The sequence below is a fragment of the Tubulanus polymorphus genome, chromosome 7 (assembly GCF_964204645.1).
Source record: "Tubulanus polymorphus chromosome 7, tnTubPoly1.2, whole genome shotgun sequence".
Lineage (NCBI taxonomy): Eukaryota > Metazoa > Nemertea > Palaeonemertea > Tubulaniformes > Tubulanidae > Tubulanus > Tubulanus polymorphus.
Window position 1 is genome coordinate 20,805,131 of NC_134031.1, and position 15,889 is coordinate 20,821,019.

Consider the following 15,889-nt stretch of genomic DNA (forward strand, 5'->3'; position numbering starts at 1 on the left):
CCGCGTCCGATTTGTATACAATTTGCAGATTTAATGAAAATATTCATTCCATTATGCTACTCAATAAACAATTTAATTCTCAAATCATCAAAAATTTACACGTCTTTCCCTTTACAACTAACGGCTCAATTTAATGCAGTTCTGCACCGCTAATATGTTACGGCACGGATGATATGGTTCGTGAAATATCCCATTGTGAAAAACCCAGTCCTCTCGGGTTACTGACTACACCAGAACTATAGCCTGAATACCAGTCGTTGTTACGGGTTCCCCTACGGCTAGGTGCTAGACTGACCAAAACTAACGCTGTGAAAACTAAAAAAAAGGTTTTCCAACTCTCAAGCTAAATACAAACCAGGCATCAAATATCTTAAAATCGGAGCACACTAAGTGTCATGCAGGCTTAACTTGCATATTATGAATTCTGTGTCGAATATATCCTCATTTCAAATTAAAACAAATATCAGATGTTGTACCTTTTTGCAACTATGTTATCGCAAGAAGAGTAGGTGATAATCCGTCTCTTGGGGAACGGGCAAATATGCAACTAAAGAAGTCATTATAGACGGTTAACAGACATCATACTTGGCGAGTTGTTTTGGATACAGGGCCATCATTCAACTCTGATGCCAGGGCAAATTATTTTTCTTGTTAGCTATGCAAGATAGTCCTCAAAATCAAGGTGCCGAATTATGAAAATCAACACACACGTTTTAGGATAATTTCTTTTTTTAAGCAATTGCAAATATGTATGTATCATCCATAATAGAAATCAATGAATATTAAAGATCGACTTGACTCCATAGGAAAGTCCCAAGGCAGACGTGGAGATTTTGTAAAAAACCCGGGGTTGGTTTTATCTGAACTCAAATCAACTTTGATTTTGAGTCCTATGGTTTTATAGACTGACCACAATTAACGTCGCAATTGAAAATGCGATCGCAGGGGCAGACTGTCTGACAGGAGTCAAATGAAAAGAAGGGAAATGAAATGGCTAATGGCTACGTAAAGGGCAACATATGACAACATGACACTTGTACCTGGTGGCCGTGCCCGACGTCCGTTTCACGCATCCGAAATTATCGTCCACGTTTTACGCTAGACTTTGTGGAGACGCTCGAAAGTCAAATGCAATTCAATTCAATTATTCTCTGTATCCATGCAAGAAAATCGAAAAGGACCTCACGAATAACTTCCTAGATATTTTACCGCACCAGATACATAATAAATGACTAATAGTTTAATTAGTTGTGTAAGTATTTCTGATTTTGTTGATCGCTATTCTACTACTAAGTCAGCCAGTCTCGGCGGTCGGATATTCTTGACTTGGTTTCCCAGATTCCAGACTAACCCTTTTGAATTGTTCATTTAACCTCACAATGGGACCACATCCTTTGAAGTGTTGCACGCTGTATGGAGCCAGCAGGACTCAAACCCGCTCGTCATTGACAGTCAGTGGAATGCAACATGCCTAAGAGTTGCTAAGACTGATTGTGTGGTGGTTTTTTCATGATGGGAACTTGATATTTTCACTGAGAACCTTAGCACCAGTGGTATAAGTTAACGCTGAATCACCAACCTGTGGTTCACACGAGCTCTTAGTTACGCGTGGAGCGCTGCGAACCGGACATTTTCAGGACTGAGTGAAATGATATTTCACTGACACAGCGTTATTCCTTTTAACGGTGCTATATCAGGTATGTACGAGTGATTGAGCTAAGCCTCCTGATGTCCTTTCAAACCGAGTAGACATTAATGTAGATGCCTGTTTTTACTGCATAATCTTAAGATAGTTGGTTGCGTCATCTCTTCTACTGAATCCTTTTTCTAGTCATCTGATGTTGCAATGAAGCTAATTATATTGCGATGAAATGAAATATTGGCTCTTTGATTTCCAGGAATCTCCAGGTACCGTAATCGTAAAAAGATCAGATCAAAGATATAGAGCTGAACTGCGCGCACACCGGCGATGTCTCAAAGCAAATTAGATGACGTTGTTAGTTGGAGTCTGGATGAATGCAACAACCAGTTTGCAAAAACATTTAAAGCACTGCGCGTATCCTTTTAATCCCTTTGCTAATTATCGCGTTTAATTTTTTAATTATTTTTGTTAGCCTAACTCGCAAATGCAAAAGGCCTTTGGAATTTCCAAATTTTTTGATGGATTAGAAATATTTATTGGAAATAGGCATCTTTTTAGTATTACTGCGGCAATTGAGGATTCTACATGTGGCAAGGAAGCAATAATACATGGTTCACTTGTTCACTTGTTAATTGGTCTTTTGCATTTCAATATCTTCATCTCACATGACAATTTAACTCATCTAACAATTTAACACCAGTTTTGATATTCAATATCATAACTGAACTGTGCAACTGGACCCAAGGAGTGCGAAAGTGGTCTTATTAACCTTGAGACTGGTCTTACGTTGTTAGAGTAAGCAGCCTAAAAAATCCATCTCAAGGTTGATTGAAAATGAACTGAAATTTTGACGAAGTATGGGTGAGTGCTCAACACGTGCCATCTGTTGGTGCTGCAATTCCCTTTTAGTTTTTCTCCTCATTGCTTGCAGAGAAATTGTATAGACCTACTTCGGAAAATTAAAAATCAAAATTGATACACAAAATATGCGTCCAGTTTATCAAAAATATCTAAACCTCACTGGGATTTTTATGTATTACGCGTATCATTTATTTTGTTCACTTCTTTAACATACAACAAGATGAAGCTCAAGGAAGCGGATAATTTGAAAGAAACAGCAGGTCTGTTATGTTTTATCCAGAAGTTGACTTGAGTTCGTTCAATAGTAAGGACTATGAAAGACTGTTTTACAACTTCATCGGTGTCTCATTTTTCAGGTGTGCTGAAAATTCTGTGTTCAGAAAATTTTGTACAGTCAATCGAACATGCCGATCTTCAAGTGCAACTATTTCCGGATATAAGTGAAAAGGTAAAAAAACAAATCTTGTTCAATTTATTTGGCGGCTATGGAAGCTCTTTGTTCGTTTTACAAACTGGGATGATTTTTTGGGATACCTGTATCGCAAACCTGGTATTGAAACACAAATAAGGAAATTTAAGGTATTTCATCCTGGATTCAATGATGAAACAGATTCACTCATGCACTGAAGTTTGTCGTAGCGCGGTTCCGCTGTATGAGGCAGGCTTTATCTAACTGTATTTTAAAGGCTTACCCGATGCATGAATTGTTTTTGCAGGTTCGGGAACATGGACTTTCGACTTTTGCGGAAATGAAGGATTTCGTAGCTCAAGGTGAAAGCATTGAGCGGATTATCGAAAAATTTGAGGTATTTCCGACGACCGATGTAGAAATCTTTAAACTCTCTCTGAATCTTGAAGTTGAATTTTCATTCATTTAAGTTGTGGTTAAGTTTAGTTTAGTGCGATACCATAAATTTGTAGGACTTTGATTAGAATCATCCTTTATAGTTATGGATTGAAATCAGTTCATTAATTCTTGAACTCTAGAAATCGATGAAAATCATAACTATTAAGACTGATTTATAGGCTTATCTTATACGAAGAATATACGATATATAGAGATCATCAATCTACTAACTTTGTTTTCTTTTTGATGATTAATAAATATTATTATTATTATAATTAACCCAAAAGAAAATGAGTAATACTGTAAACCATGTGTAAGTCGGATGTTTCTGGACCGGAAGTTTTTCCACGACTTACTTTGAGAAAGTCGGATTTTCAAGCTTGATTTCAGTACGCTCTGTTGATTCAGATCATAAGAATCAAACAACTGAGACGAGTTTCCAACTTAGTTTGGACGGAAACGAATTACGCTTGGTTTACCGTGTTCAAAATAGGAAAATATCGATAATAAAATGTCGATCATCTATTTCACAGTATTTGAAGGAATGCATACATTGTATGAAAGTATGTATTGACAGCATTAACAAGAAAGAATCAGTCGATATAAAACATATCATTCAGATTGCAAACGCAGTTATGGAACTTTTGCAAGTGTCCTATTCACATTATACGGTAAGAAATGTACAGCGTTGAATCTTTCAAAAGAACGATTGAATTTTCCTTTTAGAAATAAATGATGATTTAGCCACGTTCACATGCCAGTCAGTCCCTTCCGATAAGCTGGTGTTATCACTGGTCCAGCCAGAGGAAACACTGTGGTTCGATTTTAAAGCAAAGTTTTTCTATTCACACTGGTCCAGACTTAGATTTAGAACGAACATGGATCAGTCTTTTTGGTCTGTCTGAATTGGTCCATTCAAAAATGAAATTTGGTCCATTCTAAATCGGAACAAACGAGAATTCTAAATAATGTAGTGTATAAAGGCAGCTTCAGGCTTGAAATTCGGGATCAGTTATTTGTTTGACATTCACTCGCGTAATGCTGAAAACCTGCACCGTGGATGCTGGGAGAATTGACATCATCACCTTTTAGCATTATAAATTCCAGTAGTAATCGGCAGCACATCACAACCAGCGATTCTTCAGCATGTACTCAAAAGTAAACAATCTCTGATATAAGACAACAAACATTTTCAAAACTAATTTATTTCTTAAGTGAAAATTCTTTTCGAACTAGTTGTTGCAAGCGCAATAACAGTGGATCACGCGGTCTCTGGTGAACTCAAGGACCAGATGATCTCACTGGATAGTGGAACATACAGTTCCCTGAAGGTTTGGTAAAGTAGATAGATGAATCTCTGAGATCGTTACGATACAGTTTTTACTATATTAAGTTGATATAGCTGTCTAGTTGAGTTAGCAGTCGATTTGGGAACAAATGCACAATATTCAAATGTAACCTAGTTAAGGTATTGTTTCACAATGATGGAATGTTTACAGTTAACGAGTCAACATTTTACGTATTTACAAAGCCTAAAGCGCACGACGCACCATTAGCACTGAACAGAAACAGTTAACTCTGGAGTGTATGCATTGTTTCAATTACGATTACTGGGAATTCTCAGCACTTGTGGCGCTGTAGGTTTGTATTGGCATTAGCGGGCAAACCAATTTATCCTAAGGCATAAACACAAATTCAGTTTCTTGTTTCGAGGATTTGTTTTGTGTACGCTAGGCTTTAGACGCGATTACAAGGACTGTTGACAAATCACGCAGCTACTTCCGACCGGGTTATTCTTTATTTCTTCTTTTTGTAACGAGTCAGGAAAAAGTAGTTCGGTCGTTCGTCGTTGGCCGGATGTTTAACAAAGTAGCCTTTCGCGTCAAATTTCAAAAACATGTTATCAGAACATGACTTCAACGCGAATCGTGAACTGTCCTCTCCGTGAAAACTGAGCTCAAACTGCGCGCTGGTATCGTGCAGATCCGATTTTTGATACGGCTGAAAAATATTTAAAAATTTCTGAAATGGACTCAAGAGAAAACCTCCTATCATTAAGCGCTACTGTCATACTCACCCTAGCCTTTAAAATACCGTCGTCCATACAGAGGATGTAGTTATTGTATTGGACGTTTGTCGCCATGGTGCGAAATTGGTAAATAGCACCGTTATCGAAAAACTGAAACGCGTGAAACACAGCTGAAAATAATCGAAATTCAACATCTTATTTATGAAGACATTTCAAGCAAATTACAACCATTCAATCTTTGAAATTCATTTTTTCAAGCACTAACTATAGCGCGGACCCCGCTCAAGTCAGATCGTGTTGGACAATGAAAATTCATCTGCCTCAATTGATATCCGAACTGAATATATCCCGTATTCTCGAGTACAATTCAACTTGAGCAGAGTCTCGAGAGTATGTACTGATGTCAAGTATCTCTTCACCTGTTCAGTTTGAACATCAAATATCTTGTCAAAACGACATCAAAGTACAGATATATAGTTGTGGGTGATCGACGGTCAAATTCACAGAATTATCTGTTTAAAGTAAATAATTGGTAAATTTGGTAGTTTCTGTACTTACTATTCAGATCGTTACAACTTCCTTTAGCGTCGACTATTCCAGCATCATTAACTCGTAGATATCGATGAGACACACGTATGTTACTGGTGCACAGTTGTAAATATCGCGAGTCGCCGATTTCGTCGTCGTGTTCGTTTCCTGTGAGAAATATCAACCAGTCTTCGACCGTGTGATCAGACGTATCGACGACCTAGCAATAGAGTCATAGAAACATCAACCAGTCTTCGACCGTATGATCAGACGTATCGACGACCTAGCAATAGAGTCATAGAAATATCAACCAGTCTTCGACCGTATGATCAGACGTATCGACGACCTAGCAATAGAGTCATAGAAACATCAACCAGTCTTCGACCGTATGATCAGACGTATCGACGACCTAGCAATAGAATCATAGACATATCAACCAGTCTTCGACCGTATGATCAGACGTATCGACGACCTAGCAATAGAATCATAGAAATATCAACCAGTCTTCGACCGTATGATCAGACGTATCGACGACCTAGCAATAGAGTCATATAAAACGTGATCGCGTGGAGACAATATATTCACTCGTGTTGACACTGAGTAAAATCAATTTGAGATTTTGAATTTTTTCGTCGTTCTCGTCTCCAATATCAAGTTCAATCATCTCGTATGTTGAGTTATAGTAAGCTGATTTAGGCCCGGTATTAGTGTATTAAACGAGCTGATACGTGTACTGAAAGTTACTAAAAAGGAGGCCTGAAAAACTATTTGGAGCGACCGTATTCGACGGTTCACCAAACTTGCTAGGACCAGATCCGAGTCAGATTTGGCCCGTTATGCGAGTTTGGTCTTGAATGTAAAGAATGAATTTAAAGAATGTTTTTTATTCATATTAGACTAACAACAACAACATACCTGTTTCAATTCATAACAGGTGTGCTGTTTGTTCAATATGAACAGAAATGCAAGGCCTGACAATATCGTCTTACGCGGTAAACAACCTCAATTACCTCGCAATAGACGCCTCGATTTTTTTTGTATAGATTTTGCCCCATCTTCCACTGGAACATAGATTGATTTACATTTGTGAAAGCACCTTTGCTTCTGAGACTTGAAAGCAAGCCGATAATATCTCTTTGAAAAAAATAATCTGGAATTGATTGCTGTGTTGCTTGATTGCTTTATCGACATTTAGTCATAGAATTGGGTTAACGACTTCGTGGGATTAAATCTGTCGTGGAGACTAAGTGTCTAGGCTGCCCAGTCAATGCAGGCATTACTATCACTGCGCTGCTTGCAACCAAAACCCGCCACACATTTATTTTGGGGTTCCAAATCTGCAAATTGATCTGTATTAAGTATATAATGTTATACACATACAGCGATTTTCTGGTAGTTTTATTGATCATTGATTTGATTTGATTCATTTGATGATTATCATGGTACAAATAATTGTTACATAGTTTATACATATAATGCATGACAATCATCAGGACCTCGGAAATCATTATGTGATTGTCAAGCCGAGGCCCTGGAGCAGATCACAAATGCAATTATGAAACGAAGGACGATTGAGAATGATGGAATGATAATATTTGGATGATAATAAGAAGGATGCAAAATTCTACGTTAAATGATGAATGAAAAACCGATAAAACTCTTACCTCGAACTCTATGCCTGATATATTCATGTTATCTCTGTATATCTAGTTGTACGGTAGCTCGTATGATGCAGCTTTAGTCGACGCACGTTTCAATGAGTCCTGTTCAGTGTACGCTGTTTATATAATCTACCAATGCTTCGTGTTGTGTTGTGTCGTCCTACAGTTAAAATCAACTATCGATATTCATTCATCGATGGGAAAAGGTTGTTATGAAATACGTCCCTGGTTAGAGTTGATCGATATAATATATAGTAATAATCGGGACACAATGACACTTCAACTATACATGTTACTTCTGCATATAAATACACTGAAAAAAATCATATCGACAATGAATGCTATCGGTGACCCTCATATATTGGTTTTGATGTGTTCAGCGGGAATCAAATTCTACAAAATGTATTGTTCGCCAATTATCACGTGCGTAATTAGTTTAAAACCTGGACTAGGTTTCAATGATATGGAAGAAAAATAGTCCCTGGGAACATTTTGAAATTTGTCAGTTATAACCATGGTTTCTCATTGTTACTATGGTGGTTGTCAACCAGATTGAGGATTTATCCCTCGGGATAACATTGATACTCAGGCTATGAAATCAGGCCTAGGATGGTAAGTTTAAAACCTGCTATAAAAACAAAATTTGAAAGACAGTGATTCTATTGGTATAATCATCAAGATTGGATTAAATTGATTCATTAACTCATTAGCTTAATGCCTTGTTGCCTGATTCTGCATTGCCAGGATTTTCTAGGACCCATTATGAAATCATTATTCCCATCATTGAATTATTATTTCACAACTCGTACATGAATTTCAAGTCATTATTCTGTTGTCAGTAGAATCCATTACCCCTATACGAGAAATACTTTTGACATTTTATTGCCATTTCATTTTCTATTTTCTAGGAAAGCTTGGAGATATACAAGGATATGGTCAGAGGGCTGAAAATAGGTAGTCTATTCAACCGAAATCTTACGTTACAATTAGTAAGTATTAATGACACAGAGATATTTCGGTCCGGGTCACACTAGCCCGTACCTGACCTGAGTCATCTATCCCAATATGATTCCCTGCGTCAAGGAGTGGGTTTAATTCCAGATGCCATTTTATAGACTAGTTGCTCATAACATTAACCAGTCGACAACTGGTAAAATCTATTGTATTTGTAACTTTATAGTTAACTTTCAAGAGTAACTGGTCCTGTTTTACTGGCGATCATTTTGGACAACCCAAATACCCAGCTGATGAATGATCCACCCACTAGCTACACCAGTACCGGTAGGATCTAATGTCTCAAACTTTTCCTTTTTTCCAGGCTTTTTCAAAACTTCTCGATAAAATTCAGATTCCTGCTGAAGCTACTGATGATGAAGTTCAACTATTAACCACTAGTTAGTAAAACCTGATGCACTGCATCTTATTAAGTCATCAAGCCAAAATGAGCTTGAACTGGTTTTCAAATTGCTAGGTTAATTATAGAACTGAAATTGGCTTAGATTGGATTTAAATCGACGCAGGAACTGTAAAATTGCCCCTTCAAAACAGCATAAAGTACATGTGCTAGTATTTCTGTATTTTCAGTATGCAATAGATTCTGTGAAATAAGCATGATACTAAAAAGGGTTGATGGAAGAATGGCCGTTGGTCCATGGCGTATAGTATCAAGGTAATAAATAGATAAACATATCATATAAAATTGAAGTAATGATTGTATGATCACGGGTGTAACTCTAAACACTGGGGGTTTTTTATCAGACTGATTGAGCGACATCTCGAACATATGAAGAACAGTTTAGATGGAGATAGACTTGTCTCTGGATTATGTATGTGTTTACTAACAGCTTGTAAAAGGCTTGATCGCAGAAAAGATGGTTGTTCTAAGGTATTTATTTACCATTGATGTTAGGAGGTCCTCCTGCCTTCTATGATAATGATTGTCGACAAGATAAAATCATCAAAATTCTATTTCTCGCCTCAAAGAAATATGCTAATCCATCTTTAGTGATATCTTGATGTCACTATCAATCTTTAGCCTGGAACCACCCCTTCAGACATTGACTATTGTAGTGTCAAGTTTTGACGATCACTTTTTTGAAAGTGTTGTGATGAAATGACTCATTTCGGGAGTCCATTGTTCTTCTGAAAAGTGTCTGATGTGAGATTTCAAACACAAGTCGTGAAGACTGGACGATCATAAATATGAAGAATGGTGGTAATGTATTAAAGGTCTGAGGGGTGGTTCCAAACAGTAGATCTTCATCATACCAGCCTACACTCATCTAAACCAGTAGTCAAAGTGAAACGTCAAAATGTTGTGACACATTACATAATTCACTTAATAGCCACAAACCAGACGATCCAGGTGCATTTTGGCCCGGGCCACCGTTCACACGAGTGCCAAATTTGGTCTGACTAAAAATGTAAGAAAAAACGTCGGACCAGGCCTGAGCCAAATTTTAGCACCGGTTAAATTATTGCCTGTGAATTACAACTGGTTCCTGAATTGACTCACTTCACTTTGTTTAAGTATTGTTTAGTATCGAGTGAGTGGTTCACGTATGAATGCGCTCTCTTATTAGACACGGGCCAAATTTGACATGGGCCTAATCTGGCCAAATTATCTCTGTGTGCTGGCTTATACATATGAAAGAAGGATACCAGATGTCAGACTATCTGACACATTAAGCTTCAAAATTTTTGTTTGCTCGTACCTGAGTTTAGCAGTACTGTTCTCATTTTGCAATTTGAAATTATAGTTAACCGTTGTGGATGAGGAAAAGTTGAAGATGTTAGTGGAAGTAATCAGTGTTCAGGTGGAAATTCTTGTCACGTTCATCAGAGATTTGACAATCGAATCATCCATTGATCTAATCTACGAGGTTTCCGTGCGAGTAAACGGGTAAATTATTCATTTCAAGTTTTAGATTTTTTCTCTACTCTAAATTGAAAATGAACCTATCATTCAGGTATCAATTAGCTGCCAAGACCCACCTCCTTCAAATCAATACTCTGTAATGATGAATGATGATTATTTGAAGGAACCTCTCATTTCAATGACTTCAACAATGTGAATTGTCTGTAATCAGTTTTGAGCATCCAGGCCCCAAAGTTTCAACTAGACAGCATTTTAGAATAATGAATGCCCCAATTCTGTATCAATGTCAGATAATTGATAAAGCAAAAAACTATATATGGTAAACTCTTCACGTAGGCTACATCCACAGAGTTTAACACCAGACCTGCCCACTCAGTACATACAACTTTTAGAGACGCATTTGTTTGGAGTGATGGATCCAATGTTATCATTACTGATTAACAATACTTCTTTCTGTCATAAAGTCAGCTCTGTTGAAGGTAAATATGTTTGTCAGATTGTTATACCCGGTAATGTTGATTATTGTCCTTATCGAATCATATTTGAATATTGAAATTGTCAAGCGTTACCCCGAGTTGGCATGATGTCACAAGACCCTAACTTTCTTCTTATGTTCAGAGATTGATCGGAGTAACCAGTTTCCTCGATGTCTTCTGCTGACATCTATCGTGTCATTACTCGCGAGAGCATCAGGTGAGCTCAATATTAAACCATGAAAGGTAACAAAGATGTGTTTGTAGAAAACTGTAGAAATTTTCCATCTCTTCTGCTGTTTTTAGCTGATGTAGTCGAATTATGGATGTTAAAAGTTAAAAGTAATATTGTGAAACAACTATTCGAGTCAGTCAAACGGTGTAAGTTTTATAAAAAGTAATGAAAAATTTGAAGAAAGGTTCCCTGGGCCAATTTGACAAAAATGTTCAAAACTCCTCGAAGGTTTCAATTGTTTCTGGAGTCCATTTTTCCAAGGGCTTTCAATTTGTATACAATTCACGATTTTCACGTGTTAACATTTCACTTTCCCTAGAGTTGGATATAAAAGAGGATATTTCAGTACCAGTATGTGAACAAGATTTTTGATCCATTTTAGGTCATATTGAGTCATGTTTACCAGTGTTGATACCGGTCATCGCGTGCGACGATGAATCTCCAAAACGGGTTACATTATATGAACACGTGCTCGACGGTTTGTCAGCGTTCGTTCGTAATTTACCTTCAAATCTTTTCCCATCTTTGGTACGTATGGTCTCAACATATTCGTATACCTGTACAAAAACATTGCAACGATATGTAACTTGTACTGTTTATGATATCCTTATTAGGACCCTGTTTATCAGTTCAGGGTTAGGTTTAACTCTATGTAAAGATGTAAATGATTAATTTTCGATTCATTAACCCAGTCCAATCTTAACTCATAAACTTCGAAACTGAGTCCTGAACTTTGAAGATTATGTTTAATTTACTGTTTATCTATTCCTTAGGAAATAACATTGCTGGAAACAGTCGTTTCTCATGATGTAGTTAGTAGTTTAATGGCTATTGATATCTGGTGTCTTGTATCGAGGTAAGACTCGAATGAATTCTCCTCTTTTCATCGAGGCATTTCAATAACTGGTGGACTGATATTAATCTCAGTATTCCAGAGTAATTGAGCAAAACTTACTGGTCACTTGCTTCGACTATCTCTTGGGAAATACGCTACATGCCTCTGCTCAACAGGTACCATATTATGGGTTATGAGTTTTCTTATATTTTTCATCTTATTGTCTACAGATATGGAAGTGCAGAGTTGTGTCGGGATCATTGTTTAAAACTGTCGGCTTTAGTCAAAGATCGAAATGGAAGTCACCACATCGGCTACTCGTGCCTCATTCTCTTGCTCAAAAGATTATTTCAATTTCTTTCACCCGAACATCAAGTAAATAAAGTTTACAAGCCTGTGATGAAATGTGAAAATTCCTCGTTTCATTAATCTATCTATTTCTTAACTTCAGCTCGTATTCTGCGATGACTATCCGATACAAGACAACCTGGAACTATGGTCAATTCTACCGCTGTCGTCAGTGAGTAAAAACGTCGCAGATAGGAATGTCAGTGCTCTATTCAATGTGTGTAAAACTGGTGACCTGAATCGCCGTAAACAACTACAGGTATAAAACATTTATCAGTGGTCGATTCATCAATCACTGTATTAAAGAGATGCATGTTTTTAATTTTCCTATAGGATGATACGGCCCCTTGAGAGAATATTTGTAATTCATCACATTCTGGGTATTGGGCAATACAATCAATCTTCATTTTCCACAGCCCATCCAAGTGCGCAGTATCCATTGTTATTGATTGACATGTGGACTCTACAGTTAAAACTATTCGACCCTATGGAACTTGGTCCAGAGCTATGCAAGCATTTTAAACGAAAAAAATCCACAATACCACTGATAGCATTTTGATGGAAAGAATCTGTTGTATCCTCAATTCTATTATGTTCTCTCGATAGCTTCACTTATTGATTTTGATTTGTTTATTGCAGTGTTTGAGTTTAATGTTGTCACTAGAGCAAACCCCAGCAGTGATAGCATCGACTGTTAAAAGGCTGTGGTCTGATAACGCCAGCATGAATGATTCCGATTTCAATGATTTGTTGAGATTATCGTCTCGTTTGATCGTACATTTCGATGAATCCGATTTATTCTTAGTAAGTGCTGAAAATTTATGTTTATACAATGAAAATTAGTAGGAGAGTTATTACAGTAAATCTCACTTAGCTCAGACAACTGGGACTGACAATATTGATCTGAGGGTAAGCGAAGTCCGAGTTTAGGATAGGAAAGTACATAAGGTAGTCAGAAAAATGGTTTGTCTCTTCCAAGTTAGTCGAGTTGGTCAAACCTCTGAGTTGACCATGTGAGGCGAGGTATACTGTAATGTAAAAGAGAATTCTGTGTGCACTGGAGAAAATGTATCATCCAAATTATAAAGCAGCTCTTGAGTTGAAGTTAGTTCATTTTCAATGTTTTAACTCAGAGTCAAATTTATCTCAGAACTGGGGACCTGGGTCCAGGGTATGCTCCATATTCCAGTCATGCATTCTACCATGTTCCAGCAAGTTATCTTTCTATAAATGTGTTTGAATGTTCGCCATATTATTGTAGATGCTGAACAGTACGTGGAAAAAGATAAACACATCTGCTGTAGAAGGAGCCCTGTTTTTGTCAGTCGCTGAATTTATGGCGAATCTTCGAAAACGTCAGTTTCATCAACAAACTGACCAGGTACATGTATTACTAATCACGAAGTTTGTTGTAAAGCCATCTTTTTCAATACCAGTGCAAGCTTCACAACAATGTTTTTTTTCTGCGAACAAATGAGACTTAATTGATAAAACATGAATCATGAAAAACATGAATACTGAACTGTAACGAGTTTTGGATGAAATGTCAAACTGCAAATGAAGCAAATCTCTTCACCATATTTTCATTATTGAAAACCTGAAATTTAGTATTACACAGTACGTATATATATATATATATACAGGGGGTACTGAAAGAGTAAACTCGTATACACTGGAAGAGGGAGTTAATTCTAATGAATGAAGTCGCTTTTTACAGAATGTTCGGATATTGTCGCTGATTCCGATGATTTTCTTGCGTTTGTTGAAATCTAAAATGCCGCTGATTGAAACGCGTGCGTACGAAGCATTCACGCAGTTCGCGGAGGAGACGAGTCACGGAAATATCGTACCGGAATGTGTTCAACAATGCGATCAGTTACAAACCAGAGTCATTCAATTCTTGCAAAAGGTAAAATCTAGCGTAACCGATAAGTCCACTACATTTTCTATAGGAATTTACCTTTGAATTTCGGTTTGAGTTAAGATTAATTACATTGTCCCCGCCTTGTCCAAGGTATTTCACTGCATGAAGCTCTAGTTGCGCAGTCATGCCTTAGATTTAAGATCAGTCATAGACTGGATTGTGACTGTCGATCATCAGGGCTGGGCCGGGTTGTGAACTAATGTTTTAGAACGATAACCACACTCAAACGTGGTGAACGGATAATAAGATAAAAACCCACTATCCACAGATTAAAAGAATTTAAAAACAAGAATTCATTTATTCAATCAATCTAAAATATATGAAATACACAACGTTTCGATCTCACCCATCGTCAGGTGTGGCACTCTAGGGTGAGATCGAAACGTCGTGTATTCTATATATTTTAGATTGTTCGAATAAATAAATTCTTGGTTTTAAATTCTTTTAATCTGTAGATAGTGGGTTTTTATCTTATCAACGAATGTTTTATTTTCCCCATGTTGTTTTTCCACATGTAGGCGCCTCATGATTCGAGTGGAACATTCAATTTGCTCGAGTATTTGAAAGTACAAGAAACTGAACTGGATAAATTTTATTCTTCATCAGTTGAACCTTGTCTGAAAAGGAAACGTGATGACAATTCTGAAATCCATGAGGTAAGTTTGAGGAAGTTGCATATATCGAGAATCTCAGGAGCAAATAATTAAGTACGAAAATGTTTCCGTGAGCTGGTGTAGTTTATTCAATATTTAGACTTTATACTAATAGTTATCTTCCGGCTGGAATACTGTCGGGACGTTGAATAAACTACACAAGCTCTTTTTTATTTTCTCGTCTTTGTGGGATTCTGGTTATATTATCGTCTCAACACGGATATAGTGTTTTATCAATGGTGATTGATGTTGAATGCCTTTTATTTTTCCGTTGAAAGGTGGTTCATGAGGGTGATTCGTTTATCGATCAAATAGATAAAGCAGTTACTGGATTAGAAGCGCTCACTGACGATCACAGACGACCGTTACCCGATAGTTTACTATCTAAGTTATCAAACATTCAAAGCAGATTGAATCAGTTGCTGAATACTCCTACAGTATGAGATACACATTCGTGTGTAAAACTTTTAGAATTTTATTTTTTAGAATTATGCAGATGCAATTTGTAACTTAGGAATTTGTGAATGTTGTAAAGAAACCTTTTCTTTCTTAACCGAAATTGGATTCAGGGTACTGGGTACCGTAGATGGATTGTATTCGTCTGTGATATGTGAAATAAATAAAAGTATTTATATATTTTTCAATGAAAGTGTTTCTTGTCTTGTCTATTTGGATTCTTGAAATGTTGACTTCATGAATCATAATCATTCAGTATCGTGATATTCATATCAAGAGGATATTACGACAGTACAACTATGGATGGAGTTGTCTTGGGACGCGGCTGTTTGAACATTGTGTCCCTTTCAAACTCACATCATCTGGGAATCCCCTTTCTACACATCCGCATGTTCTAAAAGACGTGAGATCAGGTCATCATCTGTCCATGTCCCAATGATCAGTCAGATGAACAAGAGGAATGACGAAAGACTCCCATTTGAATTAAAGTCATAAGCAAAAAATGACATATCTAAATAT

The 15,889-nt window shown here is 37.1% G+C and overlaps 2 protein-coding genes across 2 annotated transcripts; one reads left to right on the forward strand and one right to left on the reverse strand.

The window, feature by feature from the left end:
- Positions 1-1,164: 1,164 nt before the first annotated feature.
- On the forward strand, positions 1,165-15,515 carry LOC141909268 (FIGNL1-interacting regulator of recombination and mitosis-like). Its single transcript, XM_074799658.1, has 23 exons — positions 1,165-1,252; positions 1,899-2,056; positions 2,724-2,763; positions 2,860-2,951; positions 3,220-3,309; positions 3,884-4,021; positions 8,477-8,557; positions 8,887-8,962; positions 9,153-9,237; positions 9,327-9,453; positions 10,328-10,470; positions 10,783-10,925; positions 11,065-11,139; positions 11,226-11,300; positions 11,537-11,682; positions 11,928-12,010; positions 12,220-12,364; positions 12,441-12,596; positions 12,977-13,141; positions 13,599-13,718; positions 14,055-14,246; positions 14,780-14,917; positions 15,193-15,515. Exons 2-23 carry the CDS (start codon positions 1,970-1,972, stop codon positions 15,355-15,357), a joined length of 2,562 nt encoding a protein of 853 aa, XP_074655759.1. The 5' UTR covers positions 1,165-1,252; positions 1,899-1,969; the 3' UTR covers positions 15,358-15,515.
- LOC141908350 (uncharacterized) lies at positions 3,429-7,806 on the reverse strand. Its single transcript, XM_074798366.1, has 4 exons — positions 7,572-7,806; positions 5,938-6,127; positions 5,428-5,549; positions 3,429-5,351 (listed from the first exon to the last, which is right to left on the reverse strand). The coding sequence occupies exons 1-4, from the start codon at positions 7,596-7,598 to the stop codon at positions 5,148-5,150; spliced, it is 543 nt and encodes a 180-aa protein (XP_074654467.1). The 5' UTR covers positions 7,599-7,806; the 3' UTR covers positions 3,429-5,147.
- Positions 15,516-15,889: the final 374 nt, after the last annotated feature.

Coding starts and splice junctions, on each gene's coding strand:
- LOC141909268 (XM_074799658.1), top strand. CDS start 1,970: ATGTCTCAAAGCAAATTAGATGACGTTGTTAGTTGGAGTCTGGATGAA. Junction 8,963..9,152: donor AGTTCAACTATTAACCACTA/GTTAGTAAAACC, acceptor CTGTATTTTCAG/TATGCAATAGATTCTGTGAA. Junction 14,247..14,779: donor TCATTCAATTCTTGCAAAAG/GTAAAATCTAGC, acceptor TTCCACATGTAG/GCGCCTCATGATTCGAGTGG.
- LOC141908350 (XM_074798366.1), bottom strand. CDS start 7,598: ATGAATATATCAGGCATAGAGTTCGAG. Junction 5,550..5,937: donor AAGTTGTAACGATCTGAATA/GTAAGTACAGAA, acceptor GATTATTTTCAG/CTGTGTTTCACGCGTTTCAG. Junction 5,352..5,427: donor ACGGTATTTTAAAGGCTAGG/GTGAGTATGACA, acceptor AATATTTTTCAG/CCGTATCAAAAATCGGATCT.